This window comes from Amia ocellicauda, chromosome 7 (genome assembly GCF_036373705.1).
Source record: "Amia ocellicauda isolate fAmiCal2 chromosome 7, fAmiCal2.hap1, whole genome shotgun sequence".
NCBI lineage: Eukaryota > Metazoa > Chordata > Actinopteri > Amiiformes > Amiidae > Amia > Amia ocellicauda.
Genome location: NC_089856.1, coordinates 29704311 through 29716662, shown reverse-complemented (window position 1 = coordinate 29716662; position 12352 = coordinate 29704311). Strand labels below are relative to the sequence as shown.

The 12352-nt window shown below is 44.5% G+C and overlaps 1 protein-coding gene across 3 annotated transcripts in view; it reads left to right on the top strand.

Moving 5' to 3' along the window:
* lrch3 (leucine-rich repeats and calponin homology (CH) domain containing 3) overlaps positions 1-12352 on the top strand; it is a 28859-nt gene that overhangs the window by 8516 nt on the left and 7991 nt on the right. Inside the window, exons 7-17 of one of the 3 annotated variants that reach the window (XM_066709074.1) lie at positions 918-1011; positions 1418-1544; positions 1655-1797; positions 1984-2063; positions 2169-2217; positions 2325-2444; positions 6972-7016; positions 8144-8197; positions 10861-10909; positions 11285-11398; positions 11748-11845. In XM_066709074.1, the coding sequence (XP_066565171.1) occupies positions 918-1011; positions 1418-1544; positions 1655-1797; positions 1984-2063; positions 2169-2217; positions 2325-2444; positions 6972-7016; positions 8144-8197; positions 10861-10909; positions 11285-11398; positions 11748-11845 (973 nt within the window). Of the gene's footprint in view, positions 1-917; positions 1012-1417; positions 1545-1654; positions 1798-1983; positions 2064-2168; positions 2218-2324; positions 2445-6971; positions 7017-8143; positions 8198-9740; positions 10622-10860; positions 10910-11284; positions 11399-11747; positions 11846-12352 lie in introns of those variants that run through there. The other 2 variants (XR_010817403.1, XM_066709075.1) reach the window with 2 other exon arrangements.

Sequence of the window (12352 nt, the reverse complement as noted above, 5' to 3'; positions counted from 1 at the left end):
CCTGCACAGTACTAGAGGAGTAGAATCAATTACATACGAGCCCTTGCTTGAGAGTCTGTTTACACTGTGGGAGCAACAGCAATCTTAGACAGTGGGGCCAGGTCTCCCAGCACCAAGGCAACCTGTCCTGCACGATTATCTCCGTCCCTCATAGGCTGAGCACCCAGGGAGGAGGCAGCAGGTCTCTTGTCTGACTTTTCAGAACTTGGACCTTCCAACCTTGAAACTACACACATTTGCACATGCCAGTCCGTGCGCGCACACTGTACAGTGTCCAAGGCAACGACACCGTGTGCACATGTGTAAATGTGTGCTGTATACACACACTGCACAAATGGAAAAAGACACTCTCCCCACACCCACCCCTCTGTCTCTGCCACAGTCTCCTAATGAAAGAGAGGGCATGCTGGAAACAGCTGTGCCACACTGAGACAGCTGGAGAGGGGGAGGGGGGGTAATAACAGGGTCTCTCTCACTGTACCGGAGTTTCTGAGGATGTGAGAGACGGAGGGGGTGAGGGAGGAACAGGCACAGACAGACAGACAGAGTTGGAAATCTACAGGTATAGACGGAAGGAAAATAAACTACGACAAAAAAGGAAGGGCCAGAAGTGTGAGCCCAGACAACTAGAGGGAGGGAGGGAGGGAGGGAGGATTGACAGGCCGGCACAGCCTGTGAGGTGTGGTCCAGCAGCCGTGCGAAGGCTGTATTCCCTCCTAGAGTGTCAGGTTACAGACTAGGATGCCTGCAACTACACTCCCTCACTCCCTCGCCCACGCACAAGCGTGCAAACAAGGTATTCTATTTTTTGGAGACCTCCCACTGATTCTCTTCCTTCCTGTCCCTCTCCCCATCTCACTCATTCACCTCTTTCTTGTTCCTTCCTCACCTCTTCCTTCACATTGCTTCTCCCTCAGTGTGGAGGAGCTGTATCCTGGCCGGTCATATGGGGCGCTGGATTCGGGATTCAACAGTGTGGACAGCGGGGACAAGAGGTGGTCGGGCAATGAGGTGAGGGGGTAGTGCTGCAACACTAAATATTTCTCTTTATAAACACTGTCTGTAGTTGTATCACGTCATGTATAAAACCGGACACACTGAGATTTTCACTCCCAGTTTTACAAATCAAGATAATAAACTCACCCTTCTCTCCACTCTCTCCCCTCTTTCTCTGTCCTATTCCTTATATATCCTGTTTTTCCCCTTCACTCTCCCTACTCCTCTCCTTTTCCCTCTATCCCCCCCTCATTCTTGTTGCATCCTCCTATTCACCCTTTCCTCTCCACATCCTGTCTTTCCCTCTCCCTACTTTTCCTTCTCTCCCTTTCTTTCTGTATCCTCTCACTCATCTCCCTTCTTTCTTCCAACCATCATGTCCTCCTCTACCCCCTCTCCCATGTCCTCTCTCTCCCCCCAGCCCACAGATGAATTGTCAGATCTTCCTTTACGAGTGGCAGAGATCACAAAGGAGCAGAGACAGCGGAGAGAGAGAGAGAGGGAAAGGGAGGAGAGTAGGACTGGGGCACTGGTTTCCAATGGCACAGGTGAGAGAGATAAAGAGAGAGGGAGATGGAGAGATTTGTGTTTCTGTGGCTTTCTGATTGGTGTGTCTGCCTGTTTCGCTGACACTTCTCTGTGTCTATCTGCCCCTCAGTGGAAGCAGAGCTGGAACAGATTGACTTTATTGACAGCTGCACAGGCGAGGAGGAAGAGGAGGAGTCTCGGCACCGGGCGGCAGAGCCAGCCAGCCTCAGCACACAGTTCATGGCTTACATAGAAAAGAGGATCACCAAAGAGGTAAGATGGGCAGGTTGAGAGCTGGGTGAGGGGGAGGGAGGGAAGAAGAGAGGTTGTGACAAAGGGAGAGTTAGGGAAAAGGCCATTGGAAGGCATGTGGGACAGAAGGCTGACTAGGGGAATGAGGCGAGAAGTTTGAGAGTGAAGCAGGGAGAGAGACACTGACGGGTGCCTGTCTGGTTCCAGGGTTCTCCAGTGAAGTCTAGCCCCTCCAGGGACTCGGCACGGACAGATGACCCTCGGAGACACCTCGCACTACACAGCAGGTACAGCACACTGTATACACACAGCACACTATATACTCCATATGGAAAACCCTTACGTCTTCAGGCCCCAGCCTAACCTCCCCTCCCCTGCTCTCTGTCCTACAGGAACCTCCTGGACAGTGGCAGTACGTCGCTCTCTTCTGCTCAAAGCCAGGTACTTCTATGCTGATTGTATGTGTGTGTGTGTGCATGTTTATTTTTATATGACGCTGTTGAATATAAACACCTACCCCTCTGTCTATTGATCTTCTCTATTCCCAGCGGGTGTCTGGGGGTGTGGAGCGCATGCGGCGGGAGGCCCAGCTGGCAGCCCAGCAGTACGAGGAGGAGAGGCAGAGAGCCCGACACTTGCAGAGAGAGGCTGTGCTCAGCTACGTCAAGGTCAGACAACACTCTGCTGCTGTGGACATAGCGCACAAACACTGATGCGATAGATGCTTGTTGGGGTCAGGGGGTAGAATGGAGGAGAGCCAGGGCTGAGCAGGAGGAGAGGAGCCAGCAGTTGGAAATAGTCAAGATTAGAACAGTGGATCTTAATCCTGGTCCTGGCAGAACACTGACCTTGCTGTTTTTTGTTCAAACTGAGCTCTCAATTACTTAACACTAGAAGCACCGACACTACTTCGAACTACCTACAAGCGCCAAAGCCGGTCATTGTAACCGATAGCTCTTTTAACAACTGCAATATGACAGTCAAAGGCAAACCATCATATAAAACTCAGAAGTTTTATTCATGAACTTCAAATCCAACATTTACATAGCACAAATGTAGTATTTAACTTGAAATATGACCATTAAACATTATTATTATTATTGCTATAAAAAACAACACACTTTTTTCTAAACGTACACACTGCAGTCAAAACATGAATAACTATATGGCCTACAATAAGCAAAAAGCTCGAAAATCGGCATACAATAAGAGAATGAAACAAGTGTAAATGTAAATATTGGAATAATGCTCAAAAGCAATATTTTATAGTTCAAAAATAACTATTGCATTTATCAAAACATAATTGTACACTAAAGTAAACTTTTTCAACATCGTGTAAACTTTTTCAACATACACTGCTTTTATTCACTGTACTTTTTTATTTCAATAAACTTTACTATTTATATTTAGCCTGCATACCTGACAGCTCAGGACAGTCCACACAGGACACGTTTCTCCACTTTCTCTGCATGAGCTCATACCTCACACTGCATTTTGACAGCTCTCTCCAGGTGAACACTTTTACTTCACGAAAATATAGCATTGCAATAAATGCTCCTCCGCTGATAATGTCCATGAATCATTATTTTTCATGAAATGTGCCTGCGCTATTGCACTCTGTACTATGTGCAGTAGCAATCACGTATTGATCAGTAGAGTAAATGCACTCGGTGCCACTCGCAAAGTTTTCACACCACTGGCACAAACCCATGAATGATCTGTCATTCCCGGTATCACTGATAGCCCTGAATCAGTCATGTTCACATAGACGGCATTTCCAAAACAAGCTTTCTTCAGTCTTCGTTTCAAATTCATGTTTATTTGTGGGGTAATCACTGTATCCACTCAATCTGAGTACAGCTGTAAGAAAACACCTGTAATGCTGTACAATGCCTGTGTTTTTCAAGCACATGACGGACTGTAGACAGGTAGAAATCACCACTTGAGCACCAGACTGACTGTATTGTAAAGGGAAGGCAGGATTATACATTTGATTTGATTTATTATTTATATGTACCCGATTTTGGCTATTCTAGGTAAATGTATTTATAACTTATTTATTTTAGCATTTATGCGGCTAAAACGCCGTAGGCATGTTTAATACATATATTTAGGAAAAGTCAGGAATGGGTATGCGCAGTGTATTTAGGAACACAGAGTAATTCAAATTTTAATAACCAAATTGGTCAAATTGAACGGCTTGGCACTAATTGAACCCTAAATTGAAGTAATAATTTACTAAATGAGAGCCTTTTAATTGTTTAACTGTAGGGGTTCTAAGTTAAGTATATACAGTGGGGGAAGAAAATATTTGATCCCCTGCTGATTTTGTACGTTTGCCCACTGACAAAGAAATGATCAGTCTATCATTTTAATGGTAGGTGTATTTTAACAGTGAGAGACAGAATAACAGCAAAAAAATCCAGAAAAACGCATTTCAAAAAAGTTATAAATTGATTTGCATGTTAATAAGGGAAATAAGTATTTGATCCCCTATCAATCAGCAAGATTTCTGGCTCCCAGGTGTCTTTTATACAGGTAACGAGCTGAGATTAGGAGCACTCTCTTAAAGGGAGTGCTCCTAATCTCAGCTCGTTACCTGTATAAAAGACACCTGTCCACAGAAGCTATCAATCAATCAGATTCCAAACTCTCCACCATGACCAAGACCAAAGAGCTGTCCAAGGATGTCAGGGACAAGATTGTAGACCTACACAAGGCTGGAATGGGCTACAAGACCATCGCCAAGCAGCTTGGTGAGAAGGTGACAACAGTTGGTGCGATTATGGAAGAAACACAAAATAACTGTCAGTCTCCCTCGGTCTGGGGCTCCATGCAAGATCTCACCTCGTGGAGTTTCAATGATCATGAGAACAGTGAGGAATCAGCCCAGAACTACACGGGAGGATCTTGTTAATGATCTCAAGGCAGCTGGGACCATAGTCACCAAGAAAACAATTGGTAACACACTATGCCGTGAAGGACTGAAATTCTGCAGCGCCCTGCAGGTCCCCCTGCTCAAGAAAGCACATGTTCATTGGCAAACTTCAGACGGGCCTGTACATCTGAATGATTCAGAGGAGAACTGGGTGAAAGTGTTGTGGTCAGATGAGACCAAAATCAAGCTCTTTGACATCAACTCAACTCAACTCGCCGTGTTTGGAGGAGGAGGAATGACCCCAAGAACACCATCCCCACCGTCAAACATGGAGGTGGAAACATTATGCTTTGGGGGTGTTTTTCTGCTAAGGGGACAGGACAACTGCACCGCATCAAAGGGTCGATGGATGGGGCCATGTACCATCAAATCTTGGGTGAGAACCTCCTTCCCTCAGCCAGGGCATTGAAAATGGGTCGTGGGTGGGTATTCCAGCATGACAATGACCCAAAACACACAGCCAAGGCAACAAAGGAGTGGCTCAAGAAGAAGCACATTAAGGTCCTAGAGTGGCCTAGCCAGTCTCCAGACTTTAATCCCATAGAAAATCTGTGGAGGGAGCTGAAGGTTCGAGTTGCCAAATGTCAGCCTCGAAACCTTAATGACTTGGAGAGGATCTGCAAAGAGGAGTGGGACAAAATCCCTCCTGAGATGTGTGCAAACCTGGTGGCCAACTACAAGAAACGTCTGACCTCTGTGATTGCCAACAAGGGTTTTGCCACCAAGTACTAAGTCGAAGGGGTCAAATACTTTTTCCCTCATTAACATGCAAATCAATTTATAACTTTTTTGAAATGCGTTTTTCTGGATTTTTTTGCTGTTATTCTGTCTCTCACTATTAAAATACACCTACCATTAAAATGATAGACTGATCATTTCTTTGTCAGTGGGCAAACGTACAAAATCAGCAGGGGATCAAATATTTTCTTCCCCCACTGTATATACTTAACTTAGAACCCCTACAGTTAAACAATTAAAAGGCTCTCATTTAGTAAATTATTACTTCAATTTAGGGTTCAATTAGTGCCAAGCCGTTCAATTTGACCAATTTGGTTATTAAAATTTGAATTACTCTGTGTTCCTAAATACACTGCGCATACCCATTCCTGACTTTTCCTAAATATATGTATTAAACATGCCTACGGTGTTTTAGCTGCATAAATGCTAAAATAAATAAGTTATAAATACATTTACCTAGAATAGCCAAAATCGGGTACATATAAATAATAAATCAAATCAAATGTATAATCCTGCCTTCCCTTTACAATACAGTCAGTCTGGCGCTCAAGTGGTGATTTCTACCTGTCTACAGTCCGTCATGTGCTTGAAAAACACAGGCGTTGTACAGCATTACAGGTGTTTTCTTACAGCTGTACTCAGATTGAGTGGATACAGTGATTACCCCACAAATAAACATGAATTTGAAACGAAGACTGAAGAAAGCTTGTTTTGGAAATGCCGTCTATGTGAACATGACTGATTCAGGGCTATCAGTGATACCGGGAATGACAGATCATTCATGGGTTTGTGCCAGTGGTGTGAAAACTTTGCGAGTGGCACCGAGTGCATTTACTCTACTGATCAATACGTGATTGCTACTGCACATAGTACAGAGTGCAATAGCGCAGGCACATTGCATGAAAAATAATGATTCATGGACATTATCAGCGGAGGAGCATTTATTGCAATGCTATATTTTCGTGAAGTAAAAGTGTTCACCTGGAGAGAGCTGTCAAAATGCAGTGTGAGGTATGAGCTCATGCAGAGAAAGTGGAGAAACGTGGACTGTCCTGAGCTGTCAGGTATGCAGGCTAAATATAAATAGTAAAGTTTATTGAAATAAAAAAGTACAGTGAATAAAAGCAGTGTATGTTGAAAAAGTTTACTTTGTCAGTGGGCAAACGTACAAAATCAGCAGGGCATCAAATACTTTTTTCCCTCACTGTAATTGTATAAGGAAATTCTTATTAAAGAACCAACTTTTTATCAGTTAGACAATTTAAAGATTCAAATGTAATTAAATTACTTCAATTAAGGGTTCAATTAAGCAATTGATAGCTCAGTTGGAACAAAAACCAGCAGGGTCAGTATTACTCCAGGATTGAGAACCACTCGATAAGAAAATGTCCAGATAGTTGAAACTTAAGGAAGAGGATACCAGCATACCTAAAAACACACACTGGGGCACAAATTAATTTGTTATGGTACTGTGCATAATACATGTATGAGTTTAACTGTCATTCTTTTCTTTATTCAGCACAAAGCAACAAGCCCCACGAAGCACAGCCCCACCGACAGTGAGGTGAGTTATTCTGTGCTCTGTGTACTCTAATTGTATGTATGTTTCTCTCTTTTTTTCTCTTTTTAATCATATTTTTTTCAATGTACATAGGAGAACACTTGTTGAAAAATATGTGCAAGAAGAAGAGAGGAATGGGAGTACAGTAGACACTTGAGCTTGATCCTGGATGCAATGAATGTTCAGTGGTTGTTTTGAGTCTTTCTTGAGGTCAAAGTGACTTGCACAGTCAACTAGAAAACCCTGGTTTCTTTTGACCTCCCAACAGATTAGTGATGGCTGAAGCAGTTGCCCAGTAGTTTGTTTATCCCCAAAATCTCACTGAATTATTTCCTGAAGGATCCCCAAGGACAGTTCTTCTGCTCAATCCTGTCTCAATCTCCCCCCTTCTCTCTCTCCCTGGTGTCTGTTTTGGGTATGAAGTTAGTAGCTCGATGTTATAAACCTTAATAACCATTCTCAAAGCATGCAGAGCATTTATTTGCTCAGGCTGACACCTGGTCATACAGTAATAGTTTTTTTTTTTCTGAAGCATCAGATACCTCATTCCCTGTTTCAGCATTACAGAGTGTAGTGTACTGTTTAGACCGGTCCTCGCTGCCTGGCCAGTGAGGAGGTTATTGTTTTTTTTATTGACTCCTGTTTGAAGGATTACATCTGGGGTACAGGTGTTTTGTTGATCTGTTGGCCATATTCATACAGCACGCTGTCTTTGACAAGTTTTTCGTGAAATAGAAACCAAACATCAAATGAAACAACATTTAAGACAGATTAGGTCAAAATGGACGCAGGGACTTTGAAATGAACATTTTGGAAGACTGATGTGATACTTTGTAACTCTTTTGTGTTGTTTTCTGATGAGGAACTAATCTGAATTACCAGTATCACATTCAAAGCCTTGTGCTCCAGTACAGTTTGTTCTGCCGTGTATAGCTCCACAATCCTTAGAACATTCCCATGTTACAGAACTGATAGATGCTTTATGAATATGGCACTATATGAGGCACTCCAGCCTCTCCTGCCTGCAAACCTGCCTGCCTACCTGTTCCACCTCCCCTGTTTGTCCACCTGTCCATCTCTCACTCCTTCTCTGTCTGTCTGACTTCACTCCGTCTCCCGCTCCCCCCCAGAGCCCGTTCCCTTCCAGACGCTCCACTCACACGGATGACTCCGCCCTCTTCATGGTAAGAGCCAGTCTGCACGGAGTGACACCCCCCACCCCACCCCACCCCAGCCAATCAATAACCAATCAATTTCAGTCAGCATCCCTCACAGCCTATAGTCTGTCTGTCTGTAGTAACACACTCATAGTAAGTGTGCAAGAAAACGATTGATTTGATTAATCTGCCTGGTAGAATCTGGTGTCAGTAGATACAGGGAATATGACAAAACAATTAATAGTATTATTAGTGTACATCTATACTTTTTTTTCAGTCCTGTGTGTAGCACCATACCATAGGTCAGAGCTCTCCTGTAAGAGGTGAAATAAAATGGAGAAGTGAAACATATATACAAAAGGTGTTATTCTGAAAGATACTGAAGGGAGTGTCAGTGACAGACAGAAACATGTGGAGTGTGATGTTTGGGGGCTACTTCAGATGACCCAATAGAGTGCAGTACAATAGAGTACATGTCAGTAGATATCAGCTCAATGCCATATTGTAAAATGTATTCTAGTGCTGTGTGTATTACGTTTCAGTGTAGTACAAGTGCAAGGAATCCATTGCTGTTTTGTCCATCTGCCTGGCTGTCACTAATGGAGGCAGGAGTGTTGGATTGTAGTGGCAGTTCTGTAGTTGCTCAGTCTGTCTCTCTGCCTGTCTGGAGTGTTGGACTATCTGGCTGCATGCACTGTGCATGCCCCCCTCCCTTCCTGGTCTCTGCCCTCACCCTGTCCCATTCTTTACATGTGATTTATTTTTTTTACCTCGGTCTCTCTCCCCTTACCTCCCTTTCCCTCTCTTCTTATTATTTTGCATAATCAGTCTGATGTATAGTGCAGGACACTGCCTCGTGCTGACGTTTTACCCCACTATCCTGACTCTGTGTGTGTTGCTGTGTCAGGGAGACTGTATGGGCCTGATTTTTACATTACTCTTCAATGAATTAATGGTGGAGTAGGCAGTTTGTCCTCGGTGGCACTGAAAGAACTGTGTGTTTGATCATGTTCTAAAGGTTTGTAACCTCCTCTTATCACCCATCTGCGTTTGAGGACTGGGGAATATTGACCAATATTTGCAAGTTTACAAGTCACTTTGCAAGGATTATTGAGTTCGTGGTCAGCATTTCTTCAGTTTGTACAGTGCTCTCCAACACATGACTCGACACCCTGCTCAACACACAGCCCTGCCCGAGGTTATGAGCCTAGACAGGAATGTTCTTTTCACTGTGCAATTGTTTGTTTTTGATATTGATTATGTTGTTTTGTGGTTACCCCTGAACAAACTCATTGCATGGCTTTGGTGGGGTGTGGGGGGTCAATAACTTTCCTTCAGTGTGTTAGCAATAGATCTCTGTTTTTGATCTGCCTCTGTACTAATCAGCACTAATCAATCCAAGCTGGCCTGGCTGATGATGTAAGAGCTCCACTGCCCGATCTGCTGTTAATTAATCTGCCTGCAGTGTGTGCTGCTTCTGAGAGCTTCTTTCTCTTTTTCTCTGTCACTCTCTCTGTCACTATTTTGCCTGTCTGTCTGTCTGTTTTTCCTTCTGTCCTGGACTGTGCAGAACGGCTATCAGCCGCTTATGGTGTTTGAAATAGACAATAACACCAACACCATTAAGAGGAGACCGGGCACCCACAAACAGGTGACTGAGACTCTGCCTGTACCCACCCCTGCATGTGCTCCCATTGGTCGCACATACATTCACTGCCTGTACTCAGCAGTCACAGCACACAGTGATGGTGCTCAGTAGACACCTCAAACCCATTCACTGCCTGTACTCAACAGTTCCCAGCACACACAGTGATGGTGCTCAACAGACAACATAAACACACTCACTGTCTGCACACGGACAACACGTTCGCAATGCCTCTGCAGTCACCACGCGCACTGCCTGTACTCTCACTGAGAGCACACACACCATTCACACACCCACTGCCTGGACAGAGAGATCGGGCCGGCGTAGCCGTGTCTGTGCATGCCTTCCACAGTCCTGCCTGGTCTCTGAGTGATGAGTGTCACAGCCTCCCACTGAAGCCTTTACCACCACAACCTGCTGCTGTTACTGCAACTGTGCTGCTGTGCAATACCTAACCACTGACACTAACACCTTTTCTTCCCTCTCTTCCTTTCTCTCATCCCCTCTTTGAATCCTGTTTGTTTGTTTTGTTTTATCGTCTGTCAATGCTTTATCTCCACCTTTCACCATTTCCCCATTCTTCTTTCCTTTCTCATTTCCTAAAACCTCCCTCCACAATCTATATGCTTTTATCTCTCTCTCGCTTTCCTTCCCCCTCTGCAATACTGCTCTCTATCCGTTTTTCTCTTTGGCTTTCTGCATCTTAGTCTCTCTCTGGGATGTCCCATGATAGCTGTGCATCTCTCTCTCCGCCCGATGTTTTTGTTGCTGAGATGTCCGAGGCTGCCCCGTTATGCCCACTGCAGGTACTGCATCCATTTGTGGAGCAGCACACAGAAACCCACAGTACTGCATACATAGACCTACATGGTAATACAGCCCCCCTACACGGGTGCGCACACCACCCAGTACTAACTACACAAATGTAGTGCTATTTCAGGAAATAAAAGCTCGCTCTGCGTGTTGCTTGTGTGCAAGAGGGTAGTGTGTGTGTGCTGTGGAGCCTTTACCCTGTGAATAACTGCTGTCTAACCTGTCTCTCCAGAGTGATGACCGGTCCCCCCTCTCTCCCAGCTCCAATCTGCCCTCCTCAGGTAAGAGTTCTGGACTGGTGGTTTGTTCCTCCTCTTTGATATTCACTGATTTGTATCACAGAGTACTTTAGAATGTGGCTAATTGTTTTAATTGACTCAGCCTTTTTTCTTTTTAATTAAACCAAATAGATTTACATTTATACTGCTTGAATGAAGGGTTCATTGTATCTAGCCATTTGCTAAAATAGTAAGTCTCCAGTGGCCACAATGTCTGCATTGTGCCCCTAAGCCAGCAGGGGGAGTGTGTGGTTGTGTGAGACTGTTCCCCAGTGGTGCTGCCCCACCCTGCATTAGCTATTTCACCCAAGTCTGTGTGAATCTCACCCTGCTCCTTCCCTTGCCTTTCCACTGCAACCACTTCTGGTCTCCCTGCAGTCCTCCAATCACTTCCCTGCCCCAGCCCCGGTGCTCAACCCCCTTGCAGAGTCTCCGCCCTCCGACCCGAAAGCCTCCTGTTACGCCTCAGCCAGAAAGAGGAAACCAAGAGAGGTAGGTCAGGAGGTCACAACCTCTGAGCCCCAGCATGCACTTTTTTGTGTGTAGTGAATGTGTTTTATTGGTGGTTTTAATTTGTGGATGGGTGTGTAATTCCAGTTCCTGTGGGTGTAGTAGTGTTGGTCTCTGCACATGCTTTGCTTAGCCACTGTGTACCAACACTTACAATATAAATTGATTGGGACACCAATTAGGGCTGCAGTGACATTTTCTCTTATCTTCACACTTTAAGTGTCAATCTTTCACTCTCTGTGAGTGTTCATCTCCATTTCTGCATCCATCTCTTTCATTCTAAGTGTGTTAGTGTGTAACTCACTATCCTAATGTTTGCTCCTGCCTGCAGAGTCAGCGTCCTCGCGCCCAGAGCCAGTCGAGGTAGGAATCCCTCAGAGCAGTGCCGCCCAGGGGGAAGAGGCTGAGCTGGTGGAGCAACTGCGTAAGGTGAGGATGGCACTTCTCACCGTTCCCTCGCTGCACTAGAGCACTTCACACAAACTCCATACACAGTATAACTATATTCACACACCCTGAATGCGCAGGCTCTCGGGGTACTGTACACACACTGCATGTACTATAGTGTAGTGGGATAATTTACTTTTATTTACTTTGTTCTTTATCTTATTAATTGTTTCAGTTTTGCCTATGAATCAATCATTTGTTTGTATTTGCTCCTTTTTTGGGGGCTACTTTAATTAAGTTTGTTAAAGCATTTTCATCTGTAGTTTCATACCAAACGCCAAATGCTACAGAAATCTACAAAAACCATGTTACCCTTTCTCTGTCTTAAGGTTAATTGTTTCTTGAAATGTATTATGCCATTATCTTCTGAATACTTGGCCAACTGCTGCCTGAGAGGGCACTTTTAACCAACCAACCAACCAACCAGTCTTTTTTTATTTTCAATCTCTTGGAGACTTAATCAACGACTGTATTATTATGCATGTAGCA